At 40.5% G+C, this 27,159-nt stretch overlaps 4 protein-coding genes across 6 annotated transcripts; 3 read left to right on the top strand and 1 right to left on the bottom strand.

The window, feature by feature from the left end:
* The first annotated feature begins 1,115 nt into the window (after positions 1 to 1,115).
* On the top strand, positions 1,116 to 5,069 carry LOC133111084 (uncharacterized). Its single transcript, XM_061221242.1, has 6 exons — positions 1,116 to 1,212; positions 1,489 to 1,794; positions 2,473 to 2,727; positions 3,460 to 3,519; positions 4,265 to 4,393; positions 4,859 to 5,069. The coding sequence occupies exons 1-6, from the start codon at positions 1,143 to 1,145 to the stop codon at positions 4,960 to 4,962; spliced, it is 924 nt and encodes a 307-aa protein (XP_061077226.1). The 5' UTR covers positions 1,116 to 1,142; the 3' UTR covers positions 4,963 to 5,069.
* Positions 5,070 to 9,088: 4,019 nt separating this feature from the next.
* On the top strand, positions 9,089 to 11,729 carry LOC133111454 (small ribosomal subunit protein eS27-like). Its single transcript, XM_061221825.1, has 5 exons — positions 9,089 to 9,201; positions 9,559 to 9,707; positions 10,500 to 10,608; positions 10,704 to 10,814; positions 11,506 to 11,729. The coding sequence occupies exons 2-5, from the start codon at positions 9,702 to 9,704 to the stop codon at positions 11,532 to 11,534; spliced, it is 255 nt and encodes an 84-aa protein (XP_061077809.1). The 5' UTR covers positions 9,089 to 9,201; positions 9,559 to 9,701; the 3' UTR covers positions 11,535 to 11,729.
* Positions 11,730 to 12,764: 1,035 nt separating this feature from the next.
* LOC133111501 (dnaJ homolog subfamily A member 4-like) lies at positions 12,765 to 17,291 on the bottom strand. Its single transcript, XM_061221914.1, has 8 exons — positions 17,134 to 17,291; positions 16,668 to 16,819; positions 15,846 to 16,026; positions 15,247 to 15,351; positions 14,610 to 14,837; positions 13,660 to 13,890; positions 13,380 to 13,480; positions 12,765 to 13,295 (listed from the first exon to the last, which is right to left on the bottom strand). Exons 2-8 carry the CDS (start codon positions 16,797 to 16,799, stop codon positions 13,083 to 13,085), a joined length of 1,191 nt encoding a protein of 396 aa, XP_061077898.1. The 5' UTR covers positions 16,800 to 16,819; positions 17,134 to 17,291; the 3' UTR covers positions 12,765 to 13,082.
* A 614-nt stretch (positions 17,292 to 17,905) lies between these two features.
* Positions 17,906 to 26,818, top strand: acsbg1 (acyl-CoA synthetase bubblegum family member 1). Of its 3 annotated transcripts, XM_061222018.1 has the most exons (15): positions 17,906 to 17,965; positions 18,450 to 18,634; positions 19,749 to 19,816; positions 20,074 to 20,348; positions 21,653 to 21,741; positions 22,094 to 22,214; positions 22,317 to 22,397; positions 22,592 to 22,741; positions 22,895 to 23,071; positions 23,159 to 23,340; positions 23,919 to 24,152; positions 24,540 to 24,757; positions 24,996 to 25,135; positions 25,639 to 25,885; positions 26,194 to 26,812. In XM_061222018.1, the coding sequence occupies exons 2-15, from the start codon at positions 18,555 to 18,557 to the stop codon at positions 26,268 to 26,270; spliced, it is 2,139 nt and encodes a 712-aa protein (XP_061078002.1). In that variant the 5' UTR covers positions 17,906 to 17,965; positions 18,450 to 18,554; the 3' UTR covers positions 26,271 to 26,812. The 3 variants fall into 3 exon arrangements, with proteins under 3 accessions (XP_061078002.1, XP_061078001.1, XP_061078000.1); XM_061222016.1 differs by lacking the exon at positions 17,906 to 17,965 and having other exon boundaries at positions 18,402 to 18,634; XM_061222017.1 differs by lacking the exon at positions 17,906 to 17,965 and having other exon boundaries at positions 18,399 to 18,634; positions 25,639 to 26,818.
* Positions 26,819 to 27,159: the final 341 nt, after the last annotated feature.

The raw sequence follows: 27,159 nt of genomic DNA, 5'->3' as shown, positions 1-27,159 counted from the left end.
ATATTCGAAACGACTAAGTACAAAGAGGACCACAAGAAAGAGAAGCATTTCTTCGTCATGATATAACTTTAGGCTGGCCAAATTGCTCTCTAGTGCCATCTAACGACACCGAATACATTCAATTTAAGCACTTTTAGCAAGCCTTTTGGTACAGCAGGTAACATACTGCCAGACGTATAGAAAATGTATTTCCCCAAAAGTGTCCGTTAGGGGGAGGTAAAACTCCGGCTTTCACCTGCACCCTGCGTTCGGCTTTCCCTGTCTCAATTTCCGAATTACGGTACTATTATTGGATTGCACATTTAAAGGTGCTAATATTGCCACGCTTCTGTGAAAAGAACGAACTAGTTTAACCCAACTACGGTACGAAATGTTTAGGCTATTGTCAATTGATGAAATGTTTTATCAGGATCCACAAGGCTAATTATTTCCAGTGTATCATGCGTTCTGTCCTTAGAGATATTTTGTGAAGGCTTCCAGTGTTGCAAACACTATAGAATAACTTGTCTAAGGATTCGCCTAGATGGGCTGCATGGCTTGTTTTGGTCTTGTAGCTTATTCTGGTGTGTTCTTGCGTCATCCTCTTAACATAGATCTTTAAAAGGGTATTATAACCTATTGTTACTGAAAATAAGTTAGGAACTAAATAGGCATAAATCATGCGTACGTTTGCAACTTTTTAAAATGAAGTACCAGTCGTTAACGCATAAGAAAGCAAATAAGAAATCAAGATATCTGTAATGAAATTTTAACTTGTCATAATTACATTTTTAAAATAAAGTTTTTTTTTTACTTGTCATAATTCATAATAAAACATATCGACCGAAAAATTCCATTTTAACTAGTCATATGACCTGCATTGAATTTCATTCTTATGCACAATTCAACTGTTACTAGTGAGAACTAGAACTGAAGAACTAGAATTGGCACTGCTCAGAGAGCTAACATTACATCTTCAATGGTGACTTTTAGAACACCGCAAGGTAGGGATGCATATAGCCAATATAAACAGAGACACAAAGACCCAAAAAAGAAGCCTTGAACCTGAATCTGTGACGTCATGGAACAACGCCCATCTTTGCTCTTTTTGCTGCTTCTGCTTTTCTGAAGGCCTCTTACATCTTGTCCTGGGTGTCTACAGCATGGCAGCTGTGGCCCAAATTCAGCTCCTCACACTTCTTCTGCTCGCTGGTCTTCATCACTTCGGACAACGTGAGTCTGCGTCTCCTTCACCGTGTGACGGTATCTCTCCATCTCCCACTGCCCATTGTCATGCTGATTTCATTTATTGCTGATGTACAACACATTAACTTAGTGAGCATATGAGCTGTACTGAATGCACTGAATTCATGACATGGTCATCAGAGACAAATAGAAACATAGCCTTAAGTCTCACATTTCTGAAGTTGTCAATGTGTTTGCTTTTACACCCCTCCCATATAATACTTTATTGATTCATTCATGTATTTATTTGTTTATTTTCGGCAGCCTGCGATGTACCATTTGTGGAGCGAGTGGTCTTCAGCAGAACTGGCCAAGAGATCCTTTCACTTCCCTTGCCAGATAATATTTCTTCTGAAGTATCGACTGTGCTATGGACAAGGAAAAAACATGTTGTGGCAAGAATAAGACTCCACAACATCACAGTCTCAGGAAACATGACAAACATTTTCACAAACGGGGCACTGCAGGTGCACAACTTAACGAAATATGACCATGGAGCTTACAAAGCCGAGGGGCACAATGACGCGGGAAACTGCATTTTCCGAGAACACATTTGGTTGGAGGTGCGAGGTGAGAATCAATTCCCAATGGCAAAAACACAGATGAAAACTGTACTGTTTTACTAATACTTACTTTACTAGCCTGCTTTACAAATAAAGTAGGCTATATGAAAGGGGAAATGTATCTTGGATAGATCAAGGGCATCAACTTGCGCATGTGTCATGATATAGTTGTACATTTTCAATGTAAATGTAAGTGCTTGCATGGAAATTCATTTTATTCTGGAGTACTGTTTGGAGAAACAAAACGGTTCCAATTGTGATACCACAGAATAATCCTATTGAGTTAAAGGGTTCTTTTTCAGGCAAAATGGTTCTTTGTCTGGGAGCGTTCAAGCTTCACGCCAATGATAGAGGGTTCTAGAAAGAACTGAAAAGGGCTCCGCTATGGAATCAAGCCAAAGAACAGGTTCAGAACCATTGTTTTATAAAAGTGTATATAAATGCCTTCATAAAGTGATCACTTGGTCTGCTGGTGTCATGGACAGCCTGTAGCCTGGTAGCTAAGGTACATGGTTGGGACCTGAATGGTTGGTTCAAGCCTCGGCCATTAACCTCACATTGCTCGAAGAGGCTTAGTCTATTCAACTGCATTGCACTTTGGATAAAACGTCAGCGAAGAAACATTTTATTATTATTATTATGTCAGTTTTCTGGCTGATCTTGTGGGACGTGGTTTGCGTTTCAGACCCCGTCTCTCGCCCCACGCTCTCACTGGTCTCCTGTATACTTGGGCGGGTGGATCTGAGGTGTGAGGTGGAGGGGGGGGATAATGTGTCCTTCAGGTGGGCCATGCTGGGCCCCGGCCTGAACACCAGTCTTGGGGAGGGCGCTCTGCTGTCTGTGGGGGGTGCAGATCAGCGGAAGTTCATCTGTGTGGCCAGCAACGAGGCCAGTACTGAGACCAGCGATCCCCTGAAGCTGGACTGCCCTGGTGTTAATGGTAAAAATACCATTGTGAATGGACTGCATTTAATTTGTGCTTTTATCCAAATGCCACCCATTCACACACACATATACCACTCATTCACACACACACACACACACACACACACACACACACACACACACACACACACACACACACACACACACACACACTAATGGCACCGATCAGCTCGACAGGAGCAATTTGTGGTTGGGCATCTTGCTCAGGGACATTGCGACACACCCAGGGTGGGGGATCAAACCAGCAACCTTTTTACTGCCAGATAACCACTCATATATCGTGAGCTAATCTTGCCCATATAAATTAATGCAGATGAATGAATTTAACCTCAAAACCCACTGTCTTGAGAAAAGCACAACAGCTCAGTCATAACAATTCTAGCGCCAAAGAATGAAGCTGCTTCAATGCACAATCAGAAATGAACTAAATCCTTGCTAAATATTTTAAACAGTTCTTGTTTGGGATATGAATGATATCAATAACGGCATATTTTACATTTTTCTCATATTGTATCATATGTTCTCGTAGCTTAACCAAATGAGTACAGATACAGTATATTAATTTAATGCTTAATAAGTGATTCATAAATATGTTGAAAATTACTCTGTTTAGCTGTTTATGAATTGATATTTGGAGAAAAAAAATATTTTAAATGAGAGTCTATTTAATACTTCTGGTTTGTCACAAAATTATGTAAAATATGTGATTTCTAAACTTTTTTTTCAGGTGGTTTATCAGATGAATTTCCACCATATCAGGACTCCACTGAAACAGAAGACATTGAAGGTCAGACATCTTATATAATGTACAGTATGTAAAATTATGCAATGGTAATATATGTTTTCTTTGCATACCTTGGCAAGTACATATTATGTTTGGACAGATGTAAAAAATATTATTTTTGGAGAGGTGCATGGGATTTATTTTACCCCACCTGCACTTTCTACCTCACCTGGAACAAGGTGTTTCACCTGGTTTTCTGCAGTGAACTATCCAACTGTACAAAAATTGCATTAGTAAAATAATGTAAATCATGTAAAATAAAGTTCTGGTAAAGCGTAGCTGATTTGACCTTTTACTGATATCATCACATCCCCTAATATGTGTCGAATTACATAACATAAAGCAGTAACATAACAATGAGAACAGGAGTAAAACATGGAGCTATTTTTTACTTCAGTTCATGTTCCAGATTTGGGCATGGGCAGGGTAATCCTGCTTAGTGGAACAATGCTCATCATTTTCCTCCCAAGAAAGGCTACCTAGTGCTGATGGTTTACCTTCAACCTAGACCGTGTCCAGCCCCGTATCAAGCCTGGTCTGCCTCTACTACAAATTCATGCATTCAAAGCACTGTTACTATTACTACTACAATTATTATTATTATTATTATTATTATTATTATTATTATTATTATTATTATTCGTAGTAGTAGTAGTAGTAGTAGTAGTAGTAGTAGCAGAAGTAATAATCAATGTATTATCAATGATAAAAAATAATTAATTCTTTTATTCATTTTTTATTTTTGTAGGTTGCAAAAATTATGCAAACTTTCTTCTGCTGTTGCTCTGGGTCTGTGGTGTTCTTCTGGCAGTCTTGTGCGCCATTTTGTGTGCCATCTTGAGCATCACCAACAAGGTCAGAGAGGGACCCAAAATAGGTGAGAAAAATTACAATATTGGAGCAGACTCTAGCGACTGTACTTAAATAGCGGTCAAGGAAGTAGCAACTGAAAGGTACAACTGAAACTTGAGTATTTATACCTGCATTGCTTCAGTATACAGTGCAGTCTGTAGTTATTTGGACAGTGACACAATGTTTGGTTTTTGGTTCTCCAGGGCAATGAATTTTAAAACAATGAGGTTAAATTAGAGACTGTCAGCTTTAGGGTATTTACATCCATATGGTATGAACCACGTAGGGATTGCAGCCATTTTAATACAGTCAGTGTCCAAATACTTAAGGAGTATACTCTATATCCAGTTGTGTAAATGCTGAAGGCTACGGATGCTATGAAATATTGCAAAAAGCTGTGTAAGTCACTAAGGATGAAGGCATCTGTAAAATATCCATGGTGAAATGATTATTGTGAATCTTCAAGGATTTATCATTGTTTTTTATTCAGCATTTCAGCCAGGGGAACTGAATGCTTCTCCAGTGCATACAGAAGTGTTTTATACTCAGATTCCCATCATGGACAGAGACAGGGGTGACCCAGGAGAAGGATGAGGTTTAACCTAAAATGTTTATACTTTCATCTCATACTTTCCACTTTTCATGATTTGCATGTGCTATAGATACTTAATTCTGCATTTCGTTTTATTTGCATTTTTCTCCAGGAATTACCATCACTAGTTTGGCAGTCATGTGATGATTTGAAAACATGTGACTTTATTGTGTCCACTTCGCAAAATATATGATGGATAATCTGAATTTGCCTTGATTTATATAAAATTGTGCAAGTCAGGCTACAAGTCAATTAGAATGTTAATCCAGACGTCCAGAGAATTTCTTATTGTAAAATATAATTCTTATGTTATGTTAATTCAGCCTGAATTCAAACAACAATTGTAATGAACCTTGATGTATAAATACATGTAAATGTTTTTTTTTAAATGTTCATTTTGTTGAATTGTTGAACACCTGTCTTATTGATGAAAATAAAATGCATTAAACTGGGATTCAGAGTTACAGTATGGACAAATGCTGAAGAAATCCAGGCTGAATTCATATTCTGGGCTCATCAGTTTGAGACATTTTAATGGTACATGTGTAATTACCACAGGAACAAATGACTTTACCCCTAAAATTACATTATATACATTCATACATATTTAATGTATAGATATATATTATATTACCCCCTTTGACCAAAAACTAGGTCCTCTCACTCCTATCCCCGAAGTACTCCGCTCCACTGTAGTTGCCAATGGTCAACCGGATACACACACACACACACACACACACACACACACACACACACACACACACATACACACAAATGTAAGGTTCAGAGTGATGCACTAACTTGGGTGTGTTACTGTGAAGACATAATCAACCCTGTGGTTGTTCTACCTGTTTTTATTTAGGCTGAATGGCTTTGTGAACTGTGCAGATGTACGCTACGTTAACTGCAAAAATAGCAATTCTGCTTTTCATCAGCCTTCCAGCTCATAATGGTTACCCACCGCATTTCCTGTTCTATGTGCCTCAGCAACAGGAGTACTCTTGCACCTCCACCATGTCTGGTGCACTTTCAGTTGTGTTCAGCATATCTCAGTGTATATCCTTCTCTAGGCCTGAAACGCAGAGTGAATTAGTATCCAAGAGGCACCGCTGAATCTTGTCAAATGTTCAAAGACAATCTGTGTCCTCAAAAGTAATAATTTTCAAAATAACTACAGTACTGTGCAAAAGTCTTAGGCACCTGTATAACATTCTGTACAGATAAGATTCTTTCAAAAAATAATTCAATGAAATAATGAATACTAATTAATACTTAATACGGCAGCCGGTAACGTAGTGGTTAAGTGCCTGACTGGGACCCACAAGGTCGGTGGTTTGAACCCCGGTGTAGCCACAATAAGATCCGTACAGCCATTGGGCCCTTGAGCAAGGCCCTTAACCCTGCATTGCTCCAGGGGAGGATTGTCTCCTACTTAATCTAATCAACAATATGTTGCTCTGGACATGAGCGTCTGCCAAATGCCATTAATGCAATGTAATGTAATGTAATGTAATACTAAATAAACATACTATACATTTTACATTACATTTTTGTAATTTTGTAAAAACTAAATCAAATAAATATTTTTTGTGACCTCAGACAGCCTTGATCAAGTTTTTATGTAAAAAATAATAAATTGCTTACAGCAATATGTTAAAATGTCTCTGTAAAATTAAATGTTTTGGAAAATGAATATTTTGAAATGTGTTATTTTATACTAACACACACAAAAAATATATATTTATATATAATGAAGTCTAGGGTGCCTAAGACTTCTGCACAGTACTGTATATAATTTTGAACTTTGTTTGCTTTTATCCTGAAAGCAATGTTCTGCCCAACATAGGGATGTATGGTACCAATGATTTGGAGAGGATGCATCTTGCACGGCAAACATGGGACTTAAATTCTAACCAATCAGGAGGCCACTAATTGGTGGGCAGCCATTGAGCAGTGGATTTGATATGCATTCAAAATGGACAGGAGGTGACCTCTCCAGCTTCAGTGTTTAGACAGGGCGTACTTCACATTTTTTTTTAAAATCCTCTTTTCCTTTTATTTATTTGTTTACTAATTCATTTTAATTACCATATTTAGTTCAGTGTTACTTACTATGGGCATGATTTCTGTATATGCAGAAATAAAGTGCCAAAGCTATGGTCATGTTTTTGGAGCCAGAGGTTGATCTGCAAACAGAAAAAAAAGCAAACAGTTTAATTTCTAACTCAGGGAGTGGCAGAAAATGTGAGATTTTGGCGAACGGATCACTGCTAATAAAAACAGCCAGTGAAAGTGACACAGGAAATTATACTGTGGAATTGTATGACTGTTCTGGCAACTAGATCTCGAAAACTAAATAAAAATAAAATAAAACGAATTAAGCTCATCATAATGGGTATGGTTTTTGAAAACAAATTGAGGTTAGTTATCTTATCGCCTCTATTCTTACAGATGACCAACGCTGGAGAAATTACGTGACATGGGTTGATTGTGTTATTGATTGCACCTTGCGCTTTAGGCAAAATTTGATGTGGGATTAGTGATCATCCTAAAGAAAATGTACCATCTTTCTGTAACAGAAAAAGGCTAATATCAACAATTATAAAAAGACCACAACCAAGCTTGAGTTTTCCAATTTTTTTTAATAGCATTTATTTTAATAGTGTTTATTGACTTCACCTTCACTGCCTCTATGCTCTAAATGGCATGCTTGTAGCCTACCAACCAAGATATCTCTCGGTGTTGACCACATCAGTTTCCCATTTTTGATACTGAACAATGCAATATGTATGTTTGTAGGCTACAGCTGTTATCGTGCATTGTTCAAATCAGCTGTAAGATTCTTCAGAATTTATATAAAATTCAACTGTAATTTAATTCATTTTAATTGATTTTACAGAATTTTTCAGCAGAAGAACACCATCGCCATGTCTCTCCAGCTTTCATTTCCACCTGGTTGCAGTTTTTGTTCCTGTATCTTTGTAGATACCGTTTCCCAAATCTCCCTGTATGTTAGACGGACATACCCTTCTGGCCTGTTCAGTGGACAGAGGGGACCACGTCACGACAATCTGTCCAATCTGTCCCAGCAACCAGCATAGCCGATGTCAGGGCAAACCCTCTACCTGTTCAGCAACACATCTAGTCATGTGGTCTGTGTGGTAGAAAACCCCCTCAGCAAAAAGTCCAGCAAGACCACTGTCAGAAGGTGCAGAGGTGCAGCTCACAGCCAGACAGCCACTGATGTGTATACTGATATACACTCAGTGAGCACTTTATTAGGTATTTATTAGACTTATTTTTTTACTTATTAGTTCAGAGATGCTCTTCTGCATACCACTGTTGTAATGTGTGGTTATTTCTCTTCAGCTTTGACCAGTCTGGGTCTTCTCTTCTGACCTCTCTCGTTAACAATACTTTTTTGCCCGCAGAACTGCTGCTCCCTGCATGGTTTTTGTTTTTGTAGAGACTGTTGTGCATGAAAATCCCAGGAGATCAGCAGTTTCGAAGACACTCAAAGCACTCATACTTTGCTTTATGGTAACAGATTGAGTGAATAACTGAATGAATATGACCCCTGGCGTCTCATGAGCTCAAAAAAGACGCCATATTGGGACAAAAAACTTTCCTTTAAACTCGTCATTGATCTTGACCCGTTATCATTCATTTTCATTGATTAACAAGCTTATCAACAATCTGACTATTAACACACAGCTTCTTCACATTGTGTTAAAAGATAAATACAATTTAGAAAAATCTGTTTTAATCACTACACGAAGCAGTGGCAGAGACATCCCCATCTTCCATTTGTTCAGATCACTTACTCCCTTTAAGTAATGGCTTGCAATAAAGCACAATAAGCACAATATGAACATGTGACTTATTCATTTTGGCATGCATAGCAATTTCAGACATAATGTGTTTTAAGAGGGTAAATAATCCCTCAAAGTACAAGTACCTAATGTTGAAAATGTAACTGCTTGTTAAACATCTGGGATCGCTGCTGTGGTTGGAACGAAAAGCAACATACACAGGGGGTCCCCAGGACCGAGTTTGAGAAACACAGCCATCGAAAGTGTGCTTTAATCAGGAAATCCATATATGGGTAACGGTTTAACTTTGGGTTACGTCAGACTTCCAAGGCCAATACAGTCTATGGTGACGATTTGCGATTGTCACAAGGGTTGCCAGTGTTTTCATATGCTCCCCTAGAATTACAGTTTAATGCGGTGCACTTCAAGGTAAAACAGCCCAAGACCGTGACTAACCTGTCAGATATGTTCTAATTTGTGTTGCAATGTAAAAGCCTGTATTAAATGGACATGTTTGGTATCGTTTCAGTATAGGCCTAGCTTGTAGATAAGGAAAAACTTGAATTTGGTTTATGCTCTGGATAAAATATTTTTTGCATGCAATGTTTATTACCAATGTCTAAAAGACATGCGAGTGCAGCATTTTGTTTTTTATATAGCTCTAAATACTCACAATTTCAGTTTTAGAAATCGTCAAATGGTTTTAGAAATATATGTATTATTGTACGAGTCGGATCATGCCTTAGAATACAACGTTACGGTTCCCAAATCACGTGTTCAATCCAGGCTACTCGATGCTGGGAATGCTACACGAAAACGCTGTGGACAAGGGAGAGCTGGTGTAATCAATCTGGCAACCACAGTACAACTCCTTCGAACCAATCATTCTCCAAAGCGCCTATGCAAGGAACATCGTTTAGTCAGTGAAAATGCCTGTAAGTCAATAAACATCTTAATTGTTGATATAGTCGAAATATCAGTACTTTAAATCGATTTATCCATACCATTTATTAATATTGAAGTGTCAATGCTTTTACTTTTTCTGTGGGTGCTATTGTACGCACGTGTTTTTAAGTTCTCTTTTCTTTTTTGCAAGACACATGGCGCACTTGCATGGGTAGCCATAATAAAAATGGGCCTAGTTAGTTAGCTGCACGTTCAAAGTTCTGTGATTAAATCATCATCAGCAATGCGTTGCATTTGTTTGTGTTTAGCTAGTTAAGCATTTGATTTCCAATATTAGTTGGTTGATTTTGTTGTTATTATTTAGCTACTAGTTACTCTTGTCATTGCGTTTGTGCGTTTTCAAGCTTGCATACGTCGTTATATTTACTTGGCTAACTAAGCCAAGTGAAAGCAAGTTAGCTGATCAATTACGTGCTGTTGTTTAATTTAGATAACCGTTGTGTAGTTTAATGACCATGTCTATTTATAACGACATGCAACTAGCTAGAAATTTAAGAAATGGGTGGCTACTTGCCAGTTAGCAGTTGTGTTGTTTTCGTTTTTAGCATGTTGATAGCTAGTAGCTAATAGTTAACTATTAACCAGATGACTCTTATTCAGGCGCGTGGATTAATTAAATGTATTTTTTTTTCATATTTTCCATTATTTGTTTTATATATTAAAAATGTAAATGGGTAATGATTACCTTCTGGGACATGATTAATTGAGCTTGTCATATGGCATTTGTGGGATTCTCACAAAATTCTTCCTTTGTGTTTAAGCTGGCAAAGGACCTTCTCCATCCTTCTCATGAACTAGAGAAGAGACAGCACAAGAAAAAAAGACTGGTTCAGAGCCCCAATTCTTACTTCATGGATGTCAAGTGCCCAGGTATTTGAAACCGTGTCCCCACACTGAATGCCACGGTGTGTGTGTTTGTTCTCCTGTTTTCCACTGTGTGTGACATACTTGTGTTTGTTTGTCAGGCTGTTACAAGATCACCACTGTATTCAGCCACGCCCAGACTGTGGTGCTGTGTGTGGGATGCTCAACAGTGCTTTGCCAGCCAACTGGGGGAAAAGCTAGACTCACAGAGGGTAGGTGGATTTCAGCCTCAGATATGTCCAGTCTGGCTGTCGGAAAGATGATGATAAAGATGTTAGTGGCTTGCGTAATGTCGTGATGATTTAGAATGTAAGGTGGTAATCTTTGTACAGGCCTCATAAAAAAATAGCACATTTTCACAATTTATGTGCAGTAATTCAAAATGCACATTTAATTCTCATTCTTGGGGCAGAGATTGGCCTACAAATTGTATGCCTTTCAGATGAGGTGGAACAGGAGGTTTATAAGATGAATGGCCATAAATTCTACAGGCAGTGCTTCATGCTAAGTCATTATGGACAAAAATTTTTCCAGTATCTTGCTGAATCCATGTCATGAAGAATGTGGGCTGTTCTGGAGGCAAAGGGGTGTACCACCTGGCAGTAGAGGGGTGTACCTAATAGTGTAGGTTGAGGGTCCGCTGCCCAACAGACTGAGATTTTTAATCTATGGGTCCCAATTTCAGAATGCATAGGTTGAACTGCTCAGGAAATTACATTCACATTTATGTTGTCAAGTTAGAATCTAAATGACAAGACATTTACATAATTTTAGAATAATACCTGACCGCTATATCAGAAATGTCCTGTCTACAGCTAAGTAAACATGCCTTTCATACAGCCTTTCAGTGTTTTTACAATTAATTCGAAGTTGGAAATAAATTACAATTCAATTTCATTTCAGGTTGCTCTTTCAGAAGAAAGCAACACTAAAGGGGACTGAAATGGAATGGCCATGATGAATGCGAAGAAGTGATTCAGACCACTGATCAATGCCTTAAACTTTTCATTGATTCCAATGAATGAAGCTTGGAAAATTAATCAACTTCTGAATGGTACATGGCAAATTTTTTCTGTTGTGTAACCTGTTCAGTTTTCTGAAATAAAGTCTTATACATGATGCAGGAAGTAAGCGTTGTGTGATTTTTATCAACATAAATTGTATGTACTACTAATATGTGGATGTGAGATATTTATGCATATCACCTTGAGTGTAGTGCTCCCATGCCTCAGGGATATTGAGCCTGAAGTCAATGAATGGCATTAGCTCCCATATCACCTTGATATAGACGAGCGATGTGCAAATTTGGTTTGAGAATCCTGATTCTATTCTGCCTGATAGTCTGTATTCCAGTAATGTCAGATCCACCAGAGACACTCCTGGTGCATTAGATGTAAATCTGTCCCTAGTTAGATGGGAAGAATGAAAACCAGCAGTACGACTCGCCCCTATCCCTGATGTAAACGCTCACCAGCAGCACAGGTTGGTCTTGATAGTTGCAGGTTTGGCTGTGACTGGGAATCCACAGCATGACTCAAATGGCATTGTCCTGCCCAGGGAAGGATAGGCTTAAGTCTGCTCTCTCCAGCATGGCAGGTGCTCACAGCCTCAGCGTGTATTCAGTAGGAGCTGCAGGAATTGATGGCAATCATGGTGGACTTTTAGCCAGAAATCTCAAATTCAAATGAGGCATGGTGCAGCATGGGTTTTATTTGTTAATTTCACTGGGCATATTATTTAATTGCCAGATTTTAATCAGGTTGGTATGTTGTAGAACCACTTACAAAATGCATTGGAATCAATTATTTGTTGATTCCAATGTATTTGGGTTTCTAAATTAATCTAATCAGATTTACCTTCTATCCTACAACACTATCACCATTATTGTAATGTAATTTTTTTTTTTTTTTTTTCTCCCATCTTGGCCTAAGGCCTGCTGGCGCACAACACCAGTTTTACCTGCAAGTGGCAACCTGCATTTTTAGAGATCTCCCATCCAAGCACTAAACAAGTGCTGCCCTGCTTAGCTTCTGCCTTTAGAAGGTTTGTGGTATGGCTGTCAAGAGAAGTGTAGCCTGTTTGACATGCTAAAGCATTGCCAAAGTTCTCTGAAACTACTTAGATTTGCACTTTTGTTGTTAAGAGAATCAAATCAGTCCTGATAGCATACAAAAGGATTTATTTGAGTAAAGAAACACACTAGATGACAGAAATGCACTAGACAACATCCAATACCCCGACAAGTTGTTGCCTTCACAGAAAGCATAGCCGACAAATTCTCCATTCAGTTTAATTGCCTTTAACCAAACTAAGAGGGGACAATGCTAATCACATAAACTGTGCCCATTTTGTTCACACCCACTGCCATGAAGCAGAAAGAAAACTTTTAACAGGTAACATAAAATGACTCGCACACATACACACGGTAAAATATGTACCCAAATTGATACACCAATCACTGCAAGGAGAAGGGGTCACGTTCACTGGGTTTGGCATTGCACCCCGGTACTGGGGCTTTCGTCGTCCTCGTAGACCTCGGTGTTGTGTCTGCTTTGCTGGGAGTGTGCGTCCATGTCAGTCAGATCAACCTCCTCCGCGTCGTCAGAGATCATCAGCTCTTCTCTGGGGGGAAGCAGAGCTTCCAGCTGAGGGAGTGTGTCTTTGGGGAGCCAGCCATTCTCTGGGAACTTCACCTGAGAAGAGACCGCCAGGTCTATAAAATAGCCATTTATTTCGGTAGTGAGCTTGTCAAAGGAAGATGAAGACCGCAAACTCACCAGGAACTGAATTATGAGCTGTCCTCTCTCATAGGGGTGTCTGTACAAGGGCATGCCTTCATCTTGGACACACTTGATGTCATTGTGCTTCACTACACACCCTGCAATGAGAGAATGGTGGTATACTTTTGTAAAGAGTGAAGCTGGATCTTAGAACAGAAAAGTTGTACAGGTGTAGTTGTGAGCACCTGATTGAGATTAATTGGGAGAAAGGCTGTGTCAAACTAATATTTAAAAAAAGCCCTCCTGGTGTGGATAATGAATAATGAGTGCGGTTTACCTGGTGGTGAGGTAATGACGAGCATTCTGTCGTCTAATGTGCGAATAGTCTTCTTGAACCCACAGAGTGCTTCGACCAGCTTGATCTCCATCTTCATGAGGAGGTTGTCCTGCTGTCTCTGGAACACTGGATGTTTCTTCTGCTCCAGGACAATTATGACATCACCAGGTTCCAGCTCAGGCTCCTGGTCACCCTCTCCGTTGAATGTAATCTTCTGCCCATCTTTCATGCCTTTTCATCAAACCATGCATTGTACGTTGTTAGTGAACCATTAACAGGTGACAATGAGAGCGCTTAATATATTCAGGCAGCTGCATTTGCCATTGGAACTTAGTGAATGAAATTCGAATCAAACAGCTCTCATGCTCACTGCTAGAAGTATACACTCTGTATTAGGACCTGTACACCAGGTTTTTAATGCAAATATTTAATCAGTGAGTCACGCAGCAGCAACTAAATGCATAAAAGCATGCAGACGTGGCCAATAGGTTCAGCTTTTTTTCAGAACAAATGTCGGAATGGGGAAGAAATTTGACCGTGGAATGATTGTTGGTGCCAGACAAGGTAGTTTGAGTATCTCAGAAACATGCTGATCTCCTTGGATTTTCATGCACAATTCTTCATATTTTGCAGAGAATGGTGCGAAAAACAAAAAACATCCAGTGAGCAGCAGTTTTGTAGGCAGAAACATGAAAGAGGTCAGAGGAGAAGGGCCAGAAGGTGACAGTAACGCAAATAACCAGGCATTACAACAGTGGTATGTAGAAGAGCATCTCTGAACACAACGCGTCAAAACCTCTTAAGTGGACAGGCTACAGCATCAGAAGACTTAATATGTCTAAAAAATAAGTAATAAATACCTAATTAAGTGCTCAGTGAGTGTACAAGTTAGGTCTGATTGATTTGGCGAAGCATGCCTTGGATAGGAACCGCCAGTAAAGCCTACACACCTTTGTCAATGTGGACTTCCAGTATCTTTTTCTTGCGTTCCACTTTTTGACCGTTGCAGTTCTTGCACCGGTCTTTAGAGTTGAACCTCTTGCCACGGCCCTGGCAGTCTGAACACATGCTCTGCATCTGCTGGATCATGCCCGGCCCAATCTGCCGTACCTGGATCTCTACACCCCTCCCTTTGCAGTTTGAGCACTTTTCCAAAGCTCCTTTCTTTCCTCCATAACCTAGAGCAGAAATGTCGGAGATTTTAAGTCCTGCCCTTCATCAGAAAAATATACAACTGTTGATCTCTCAATTCAACTAGATACAACATCTTGTCTCTTGTTTATAACAAATAGAGGACAACTTCAGGGCATTTACCAAGTAATTGGGTAATTTTGCAAAACAAAGGCATATATCTGGGTGTGGCACTAATCCCTATTATGCAAATACAGAATTTTTGTGCACTCAGTATTATATGTTAGTGTGCAGGCAGTGGGAAATTAACACCAGCCACCAGACAAATGCTGGTAAAATGTATCTGTGGCTTGGTAAGTTGGTCAACTAACCACTGACCAATTGACTGATGAAGTTTAGGTGAAGTTTTTGTATAATAAACTCCAAGGGAAGGAAATGGGAAAATATGGCACACACCGTCACATTTTTCACAGATTACATTCTTCTGAAGGCCCAGTTTTCTGGTTGCACCACTGTAGACCTCTTCCAGGGTAACGGGAAGTTGATGGACAACATTCTTCCCTAAAGATGACAGAACATTGGTAAAATTTCAAGAGATAGAAGAAAGCACTTATTTGCTTTAGAAGTATCCACATAAATCATGATTTCAACTTCATAACTAATATTGTGTCGTATTATCTCAGTAACAGATTACCACATTAGTGTCACATTACATGTATTTGGCAGATGCAACAGAACTACAGATATGGTACAATTCACAAAGCATCTGTTACTCTGTAAAGCGACTTTGGGACAGTCTTCTGTGAAAAGTGCAATACAAATGAAATTGAATTGAATGGAATGGAATTGTTGAAGTTATCCATAGCCATGAACATCAGCTCTAGTTCACAAGGTAAAGATAGGTTAGTAACGTATGGCTTGTCAACTGGAAGCAATGTCCACATTGTACAGAACTAAATGCTAACAGTATCAAGCACAAATGATAATCTACAAAATAACATCATATTGCAGCAAACGGTAGAGCACGAGGGGTTGAAGCCAGGGGATTGCTTTACCTCTCCTTTCCCTCTGCATTCTGCTACCACCCCCAAAAAACATGTTAAAAATGTCCATAGGGGAGGAAAAGGCTCCTCCTCCCATCCCTCCTTCTTTGATGGCTTGTTCCCCTCCATGATCATACAAGTCTCTCTTCTCTGGGTCGGACAGAACCTCATAGGCTTGAGAAATCAGCTTGAACTGTAGGAAACAGTAGGCTGAGATATGTCAATATGAAACAATGATACTTCTTGAAATGAATCCCTTGCAAATTGTGATTTGAACTTGATATCTAGCTACCCATTTAATAATTGAAGCCAGCTAATGCATATACTATAGCCCATGTGTAAGCTAAGCCAAGCTAACCATTATTAGGAACTAAATGTAAAAAACGTGTCACCTTCAGTCCCCCTCAGTTAGCTCCCTTGCTATATAACATCTGGCTAGTTAGGCACGTAAGCTAACTCGTTGTGCTAATACATTAAACAACCCATAACTTTTACACACTAGCCTACTGCAACTTAGCTAGTGTTAAATCAACCGCCAATCATGGAATTTACCTTGTGAACTAACGTTACTGTCCATTGTGTAATATGGATCTGACAAGTATACGGATGTAGAATTTCAACGAAATATAACAAACAAACCGTTATCAACTGGAATAGATATCAAATATAAACTATATGTAGGCCGTGTCATTGTGCACATTTGTTATTATTTCGGAAACTGACTTATCGCCGTTCCCGATCATTCCAGATCATTCCGGGTGCCGTTCTCTCTGTGTCAAAGCTATCCAACTGGAGGCGTGCACCTTGTTCAACACAATTATAAACAGAACTTACTTTCTCTCCTTCGTTGGGGTTCTTGTCAGGGTGATATTTCAAAGCAAGTTTTCGGTACGCCTTCTTAATTTCATCCAACGAGGCTTTCGGTTTAACGCCAAGAAGGTCGTAGTAACCGGTTTCCCGAACCATCTCGACCACACGTCAGCTCCCTAGCGTTGGACAAACGACACAGAAAATGAATTAATTCAATCAATCAGATTACAGTTTTTCGTACAAAGGGTAGCTAACAGTTAACAGACTAACAATCAAGTACCTAGTCTAGCTCTGTAGCCATGTATTTTATACCACGATTAAGTTAACGTTATTTAATAATGGGCTGGAGCTCCAGTGTCAATGTATTTTAAAGCAGCTAGCAAGGTAGAGCTGATATTAAACTAGCAAGAGTTAGAGCTGAGTTTTCATTTGATGTATGACACAATGAAGATAACAGCATATATTAAATGCAAAGGCACAGTAGCTTTACCTTTTCAATAAAGCCTGACAATTCCTTGTTCTACGCACCAGACAAACAGTCAGCTAGAATATCTCATTTAACAACAGCTCACTCAATTTATACGGCGCCGAAGTGCAGAACTTTCTGGAGGCCGTGACGCTAAGAAGATTCTCTCGATTGTTCTGGAAATTCGATGAGGTTTCTCCAGGGCGTGTGCTGTTCTCTGGCGAATGCGAAGAAACCCTTAAAGTGGAGTAAATGGCAACAATACGGTGCCGATATCGTTTCTATAAGCAATGGTTCATAAAGTGTTTACGTATTTATCTCATAATGTCAGTAGATGGAAAGGAAGGAGGACCCACTTCTATCCTTAACCCACGTTTAGGGGTTATTGTAATTCACTAATTTTGCTGGCACGTGTGTTTCATTGACTGTAGGCTATGTAAGGTGTCGGGTTATCCTGTTTCATATTTCATTGTCGCATCTCCAGCAGTATGATTTTATGCTCAGTAAAACGAATTAATGACACGAACTGAACTCGCTCCGTTTGGTAATCCAGACGAGTCTGAAAAGGGAATCTGTTGTCCTTATCTGCAATTTTACTGTGGTCAACCACAGAACATGTTCACCATCCCACCTTTGATGATTGTGTTTTTTCATCTTGCCAATTCTTAGATTGGCAAGATGGATTGTGATTTAAAAATGGATATACCGTAGTATTGAAGAAGTATTGATATACTAAGAAAGACAGGTGACAATATCCAATCATGTGAATTCTCCCATTTCGATATTCACTGGTGATGCATCATGAGAAAATGACGGTGCCTGGATGAAGATTGATGACGTTTGAGCAAATGTTTTGGTATGTTACTGCTGCTACAATTAATTATTTAATCTTTAAAAGTGAGAGGATTCATAAAATGTAAATATTTATTTCACATTTTGTTTAAAGCCTTTGCACAATGTGCGTTAAATACACCCAACCTATGCACCAGCCTGTAATTGAGGTGTATTTAATTAGCTAGTATCGTTTGATGGATTTCACCACATGTTCTTGGAACCTATAAAGCATTTGCATCTAAAAGGGGCTTTAGACTCATTAACATGCCATACATGTTCTCAACTTTGAAAAAGAATACTGTGTGCATAACTTGTTGGATTTTGTGTCAATGTTCTCATAAATAGGAACAACAGAACCTAGAAATAACCTTGCTGCATATAACCTAGTTGCTTGTGTTCTTTACAAAAAATTTTGAGCTGCCTGTCTCCTACCCATCATGTCTGAACATTAGTGAATGGTATTGTACCCCAAGTTCCATTATTCCCTGTTGCTTTTTGAATTGCAGCCACTCACTGGTGCCTCAAGCAGTCACCGGGGGCAGGCTTGTTTAGCACTGCTACTGAGCCTACTGCCTGAAGTTGTAAATGGTAGTATTCATTTGGTAGCCAGCATGTACTGCGGTGATGATATAACCAGAGCTGCTGATTACAATGAAAAACACCAAGACCATGCCAAAAACACAGAGAACAGGTAGGGAATTATGAATGGATGTATATCAATGGCTCATCTGGTCTCTATTTGTTGGTTGTGTTGCGACTCGCGCTGTTCAGTTTTCCCCACTGGCAAACTGCATGGAACAGATGGAATGTAGTCCTTACCACCAGTAACACTGTTCATTGTTATTTTTTTAAATAGTTTAAATGTGATGTTGGTGTTAGTTGTAGAGTCAGTAATTTGGTGTGCAGCAAAGAATCACTTGAATCAAACAGCTTAAAGCAAAGGCCATTGAGGGATTCCTGATAATTCACTGATAACATTTTGCACTGAGACAGTTATCAGTTTTTTTAGGTATGAGGAATGGTATCCATTACTGTGCCAACTGGAAAGCACGTCCAACTGGAAAGTAATTTGTATATGCTTATTATGTTTCCAAATTAACTAAGTTATGAAAATTCCGGGAAAACAGTGGGAAACACACATGGGAAGAAATGTTACTCTGTACCTCCTCCTGTTTAAGGGATTGGGTCACATGACTAGCTAACAAACAGGCAACAAGACTGGGCCTTTTTCCTATTCAAAATGAAAAAGGGCCAGTTGTTTGAACAGTGTGTCTTGTGGCATTTGGTGTAATAAAAGGACCTGCCCATTTGGTGTGTAATTTATGTTTGCTGCCTACACACTTTGAATCAGAATGAGAAACGGAAACCCTGTTCGAGCTGACTGTCAAGCTCGGCCCTCCTTCTTGATTAGTCAATGGATCGGGTCAAATACGCATTTCTGCACTCAAGCCTAATGGGCTCCTTTAAAATGAAAACAAAAGTTTGCTTTCATTTTGCACAGTGCCTTGTAGGAGCACAACTCTGCAAAGGATGAAAAGCCTCAGATTTTTCAAAAGTTTCCAGGACCGCTGGGTATGAGCTGTCCTTTTGCACTGGACGAGCTCCTCTCTGTAACAAAGCCTTGGGGCTTTAACTGTGTGTCGCTAAAGCCTGACATTGTGTGGAGGGCACAATGGCTGTTGAACCGGGCCATGTGATTTGGTGAAAGAGGCTGCTCCGGCCACAGCTGGAACGCGTGACAGAGCGGGCATCCCTCTCCGAGTGGCAGGGTCCTCACCACGGTCTCTGTCCTCGCTGTGTTCCAGTCCGGGGGCCTCAGCGCGTGGGCCCATGACACATCTGAGGAAGGATGGAGACGAGCACACCGAGGAAGGTGAGACTCATGCGAAAGGGCTTTAGACTTCAGAGCAGACATGCTGTGACCACAGTCGACACTAACTTTTCTGAGTATTCAAAGATGTTCACCTGCATAGATTTAAGGACAGAAGCGGCATGGTGTTAAACATGTCCTGCTAAAATAATATCAGGTCCTTGTCCTTGAAAGTGAAAATGAGTTCTTCTTTCACTCATTTGCCTGTGTGTGTGCACACATGCGTGTGTGTGTGTGTGTGTGTGTGTGTGTTATTGCAGGAGATGGGAAAAGGAACATTGAAGAGATTCTCGCCAGTGCATCACTGGCTCCAGCGGAGTCACTTTGGACCACAGAAGCTAGTGGTTCTGTCAAGTTGAGGATTGATGAGACCTGTCCCGAGGAACCAATCACGGTCCACCAAATGTTCAGGGCTTCTGTGGAGAAATATGGAGACCTGTCTGCCTTGGCCACCAAGAGAAATGACACATGGGAAAAGATTACCTTTGCAGAATACTATCAGTGCTGCCGGACAGCTGCCAAGAGCTTTTTAAAGGTACACAAACATACTGCAAACGTTATGCAAGCATTACATAATGCAAACATTTTTAGTAGAATTATTCTGAAAATATATTGAATTGCTGAATTGCTTTCGTATGTACACTCACTGAGCACTTTTAGGAACACCTGTACACCTACTTATTCATGCGATTATCTAACTAATCAGCCAATCGTGTGGCAGCAGTACAATGCATAAAATCAAGCAGCTGCAGGTCAGGAGCTTCAGTTAATATTCACATCAACCAGTATTAGTATAGTGTTCCTAATAAAGTGTTCAGTGAGTGCATACTGTACGTGTAAAAATGACAAAATCTTTAAACAGGAGAGGAGAGAACATGAACATATCAATTAAAACACAGGTGGAAAGTCCAACATTCAGAAAGTCCAGTGATATGTTTCTTCCACCCATGAACCGATTTCAGAAATTAGTTATACCTCCTGGCTGAAAAATTGTGTAATTAGCTAATTCAGGTGATTAGAGCGAAATACTGGGGAACCTGAATCTTCCACCCCTGTCGAGACGCTTTTTCAAATGTGGGCCTGATGGTATACAAGAGCGTAACAGCTATATTAGTTTGAGGGGTTGTTACTGTACAGTTCCATTAGAATGCTAATGGCTAGAAATCACCTGTTGGGTCATCCATGTAGTGTGCCTCATTGCAATTATCAGTTGGACACCTGCAGTCTATTTCTGCCAGCTGTGCATAGCCCTTTGGCACATTAACTGCACAGTTCAGCTGGTGGATTGCAGAGATGAAGGCACCAGCAGATGGCAGAACATGGTTTAGAGGCAAGTGTGCATCCTCCCAAATTTACAAGCACTGTGTACGATGAAGCAGGCTTATAATTACGATTTGGTGTCCAAAACCAGAGAGTAAAGGGAAATTGTGGGACATGATTGTTAATCACCTTGATGTACAATGAATAGGATCTTAGTATTTTTAGTATTATACCACACTATAATCACACAAAATATTGACAGATTAGGAATCAAATCACATCCAAAAATATAAACTGAAATTACATCCCAAACTATAATATAATCAATCATCTAAAAACACAACATTTACACTCCACGAGAACAAAGAACCTAAAAGGCCATTTAAAAAAACTACTTTGCAAGAAAAAAGTCTGGAAATGCTTGGGGTCCTTGAATCAGTACAAAGCAGGTATCCCTGAGCCGGGTGGACTATACGATCTGTTCTTTCCAGTGGTCCACCCCCCACTTAATGTGTGATAATACTGAAAGATCAAAGCAGGAGCATGAGAGTTTGAGCTTCTCACTTCTTATGTGTGCAGCTTGGTTTGGAGCGCTTTCACAGTGTCTGTATCCTGGGATTCAATTCGGCAGAGTGGTTCTTTTCAGCCATTGGTACCATTTTTGCTGGGTGAGTCTCAATGAGATATCAATATTCCCAAATATGGCCTTTTGTTTTATCTATCCACAATCTCAAATGTAATCATGCTTTGCATTTTCTGGTTATAACTGAAAAAGATAGCACATACTTAAATTTGGTATGGTATGGACAAAATGCTTTTTCGGTTCTGAGAACAGGTCAAACAATATACATGCAATTATAAACTGAATTGCACACTGATTAATTATTTGTATAAAGACAATACTATGTAAACAATACTATCATTCTGTCCATACTAATGATGGCTGATGGTGGTATTTTATTTAACTAAAATCAAACACTGCCTCAGAACCTGTTTGTTTTCTGTGAACCTGAAAATTAGAGGAATAATGACAGGAATCTATGCCACCAACTCCCCAGAGGCCTGCCTGCATGTGGCTAATGACTCACGGACCAGCATCATTGTGGTGGAAAACCAAAAACAGCTGGACAAAATCTTGCAGGTGATGTGTGTTTTGCGGTGCTACAATATACTGCTTTTTGTGATGTTACAACTGAAACACTCAAAGGGGCCCTGGCTGAAATAGTATCTCTTTCTACATCAGATAAAGAATATGCTGCCTAATCTGAAAGCCATAGTGCAGTACCATGGACCTTTGGAAAATAAACTGCCTAACCTCTATTCAGTGAGTCTGCCACCTTTACCGAACATTGCTGAACACATCTGAGCATCACTGAACAGAACTCGATATCACTGGACTAAATTACCATTGCAGAACATTAATAAACATTTCTCAACTTGGATGATTATTACTGCAGATTGACATGTCACACTTGATCATGGTTAAGAAACTGGTCACACTTGTTTTGCCTGGAACAGTGGGAAGAGTTTATGGAGTTAGGACTCGATGTGCCTGACAAAGAATTGGATGACATCATTGCTCTCCAGAAAGCCAATCAGTGCTGCGTCCTGATTTACACATCTGGCACCATGGGAATGCCCAAGGGAGTGATGCTCAGTCATGACAACGTAAGTCAACGTAACGGCGCTGTCGTGACCAGTACAAGGTTGATGGACGGTTGGTCAAAGTGTTTCCCTTGTTTACTGATGGATTTCGCAGCAGGGTTGGTATGCTATGCTGAGCGACACATTCTAATGCTCCTGCCCTTGGATTGTAAACAGATCACATGGACCACCCACCATGCCAGCCGGGCAGGAGACATGCAGCCGGCCGACACCAAGCAGGAATCCCTCGTCAGCTACCTCCCGCTAAGTCACATCGCTGCTCAGATCTACGACCTGTGGACCGGGATTCAGCGGGGGGAGCTGGTTTACTTTGCACAGCCAGATGCTTTAAAGGTACTATAGCAGGGAAGGTCAACTTCCTGTCAATTTTCCATTTGTGTTAAATTTCAGTGTTCATGTGGAGTCTTTTTGCATGCCCAGGGAAGTCTCGTACACACTTTGAGGGAGGTCAGCCCCTCCTCCCATATGGGAGTTCCACGGGTGTGGGAGAAGATGATGGAGAAGATTAAAGAAGGGATTGCACAGAGCGGATTTCTGAAGAAAAAACTGGCCACGTGGGCGATGTCTGTTAGTCTGGAGGCCAACCAAATCTTGGCCAACAAGTAAGCCCTGTGATGACTTTTGTTGGATGTGATCTACGACTCAAATATCATGAAAAGCATTATGGGGCTACTGGGTGGCTCATTTTTGTAAATGCAGTATTCTTGGGTGTGGATTCACCTGATGGCACCAGTCCAAGCACCATTGGGCAGCCATATAGAGCTATGATTGGCTCCCAGACAGGGAGGGATTGGAGGGAGTGATTATGACTCATAGTACATTTACATTTTTGTCATTTGGCAGATGCTTTAAATCCAAAGCTACTTGCAAGTGCAAAAGACTTAAAAGCATCAAATCCATAAATAGCAAAGCACCAGCAATCAGGCGTTCATAATGTGTTTACTCTTGCACATCAGGGAGTCTTCCTCTGGGTCATTGTTTGTGCAAGCTCAACTTGGACTGTGGTGTGATTAGGGTCAGCAGCTAACAGCACACTTGCCTGCACTCCCCTGAATTGATGGAAGTGTTTCAGCAATGAGTGTGGCTTGTGGATACAATTTGGCATCCAAAAAAATTAAACAAAGCATCACAGTCCAGGTTAATTTTGTGTGTTGAACTTTTTTTGTTTGCTTGTTGCCAGGAATGAGGATAAACCACTTCTTCTCCTCCTGGCTGATGGTCTGGTTCTGCAGAAGCTCAGGGCTGAGCTGGGCTTCTCCCGCTGCCTGAAGTTCTTCTCTGGCGCGGCTCCCATCGCCAGCGAGACAGTGGAGTTCTTCCTGGGCCTCAACATCATGCTGTACGAGGCCTACGGCATGAGCGAGAGCACTGGGCCTCATTTCATGTCAGGCCCCAAAGCCTACAGACTGCACAGGTGGGGCCAATGGATATTATATAATCATTACACCCTGATCCAGCCCAACTTACATTCTGGCATACCATCCATTCATACAGCTGGCTATTTTTTTGATTTATGTTTAGCACCTTGTCCAAGGGTACAAAAGCTATACCCCATCTGGAATTTTAACCTGAAACTTATCATTTATTTTCCCCCTTGTGAGGCCATATAATGAGCAGTGCCCTGCCAGAAAAACCCTGCTCAAGCTAGGTTTTGAAACAGCTGGTACCTGGTTCAGTTCAGACCCGGTCCATCTAACCTATTGACATGCATTTGCTTGAGGCGCCATTAGGATGCTGAGTGTGGAGGGGAGTACATGAAAAGTAACTGAGTTGTTGGTTGTTGGTTGTTGGTTGTGCGTAGCTGTGGCAAGGTGGTTCCCGGCTGCAAGTTCAAACTGGCAGACACGGACGCAGAAGGAACTGGGGAAGTGTGCCTGTGGGGCCGGAACATCTTCATGGGCTTCCTGAACATGGAGGACAGGACCAGAGAGGCCCTGGATGGAGATGGCTGGCTACGCTCTGGAGATCTGGGGAAAGCGGACGAAGACAATTTCCTATACATCACAGGCCGCATAAAAGGTACAGGTGGTACACTCCAGACAGCTGGAACACTTAACTGATTAACATGCATCACTTTATTGCTATGTTATGGGTTCAAGCTATATTTTCTCCCATACAAAAATCATTTACATTTTTGATAGAATGTTTTGTGCCCGTTCTTCCACGAGGTCATCACAAATCGTGGTTGAATGCGTCTCCGTTCTTTCCCCAAGCCTTGCATCTTGAGAATATGTCACTGTGACTTGACTTTACACAGAGCTGGTAATCACAGCTGGTGGGGAGAACGTGCCCCCGGTGCCAATAGAAGATGCTGTGAAGAAAGAGCTGCCCATTATCAGCAATGCCGTGTTGATTGGGGACAAAAGGAAATTTCTTTCTATGCTTTTGACCCTTAAGGTAAGGTATGCCTTTGTGAAATGCCATCAAGATGGGAACACAGTAGATCAGTCTGCTGTGTAAGTGATGTACAAGTGAAAAAGCAAATCCTACTCATGAAATGTATGTAGAACTTTGCTTTTGAAGAGGTTCTGAAGTTTTTGCATTCATCATGTATAGTTGAAGTGTGGACATGTACTTAACTGAATACATGATGCATTTCTTAATGAATTCAGATATTTGAAATATCTAAATTTTTGCTTGACATTTATGTAGAAGTGTGGTCAGTTCTGTGCTGTCAAATTTCACAACCTTATGTGTGCATCCTAAAACGGTTTGTCCTGATACAAAATAAGGAGAATCGTGGGGTTTGTTTGCTGGATTTATTGATCAATATTGTCCCGTTATAAAAGGACAGAGCATTTATTTTTCATGTGCTCTTCAGGTGTACAGCATTACAAATACACTTCTGAGAGGGCATGTCTTCTTTTTAAACACTCATACTGAAAGCCACTGTTGTTCAGTGTGCCTGTAATGCAGAGACTATGGAGCCCATGGATGAACTGAGTCTGGAGGCTGTGGACTACTGCCAGCAACTGGGCAGCCAGGCCGTCAAAGTGTCGGACATCGTCGGAGGAAAAGACAAGGAGATCTACCGGTCCATCCAGGAGGGCATTAACCGCGTCAACTCCAGGGCCATCTCCAACGCCCAGCACGTTCAGAAATGGACCGTGCTGGGGAGGGACTTCTCCATCTCCGGAGGGGAGCTGGGTAATGACCGCTATAACAGTGCAGGGTGAAAAGGCCGGTGGATCTTTTCTAGCTTTTGCTTGTTTACTGAATGTTATAAACTATTGCAGTGTTTCTCAACTCCAGTCCTCAGGAGCCACTTGCCAGAAGGTTTTTGTTGTAACCAGGAACACAGACTGAATCATTTTATTGTTATGAACTAGCTTAGCTTATTTAGCTGATTTGTTAGATTTGTGCTTTTATGTATGCTGGTGTTGGCTCAATGCTGAAAACACTTAAACTGATGCACTTGAGTCTATTCCTAAGAACATTCTCATTTCTCATTCCAGGCCCAACAATGAAACTACGGCGACCTGTCGTGCAGGAGATGTATCTTAAGGAAATTGAAAGTTTCTATGCAGAATGATTACTGTGTAGACATTACTTGCTTTTAGAGCATTTGTCTCTATTTTAATCTCATTATCAGTTTTTATCCTCGTCTCATTGGTGCTCAGTACCTTGAATTACCCAGCTTGAGTTCACCCTTGTAACTGCTTAATGTAGTCGTCATCTTGCCTTTTCAGCTCAGCGTCTGTTTAATAATTAGTTGAACACTGGCATATTTTTGGTTAATTTGTCATTAAAATAAATACTTTTTTGCAAAGCCAACTTAGCATTTCTGCACATTTTATGATAAGTTTAATTTGTTTTCTGTTTCTAGAAAAATACAAGTTTCTGGACGAAAATAACGGTGCAAATATTGGCACAATTCACTGGTAATAGTAGATAATAGTAGTCTACAGTGAAGGCAGGACTGCTAGGACAACTACTGTAGAGTCAGAGTATGAATAAATGAACACAGCAGCACAGTTCTCCTGTTATTCATTCACTATGGCTCTAGTATGGTAAAAGCTTCAAAATGTACGGTAACACCTTCTAGGTCCGAACTCCAATGGCCAGTGAAGTAAAGGACAAACTAGGGCCTGCCAGTTCTTGGGGTGGGTGGGTGGGGACTATTTGCAGAGCGGTCCCATTCCCAATTATTACATTTGGCAGACCCTCTAATCCAGAGCGATGTACAGTTGATTAGACTAAGCAAGAGACAATCCTCCCCTGGAGCAATGCAGGGTTAAGGGCCTTGCTCAAGGGCCCAACGGCTGGGCGGATCTTATTGTAGCTACACTGGGATTCGAACCACAAACCTTGCCTGTCCCAGTCATTTACCTTAACCACTACGCTACAGGCCACCCTCTTCATTATTCAACCATCCTGAATGGACAGTGAGGAACTGAGGCATGCAACATAAAAATAAACAA

The sequence above is a fragment of the Conger conger genome, chromosome 15 (genome assembly GCF_963514075.1).
Source record: "Conger conger chromosome 15, fConCon1.1, whole genome shotgun sequence".
In the NCBI taxonomy this organism is placed as follows: Eukaryota; Metazoa; Chordata; class Actinopteri; order Anguilliformes; family Congridae; genus Conger; species Conger conger.
The sequence above is the reverse complement of the archived record's forward strand: the minus strand, read 5'-3'. Positions and strand labels throughout refer to the sequence as shown.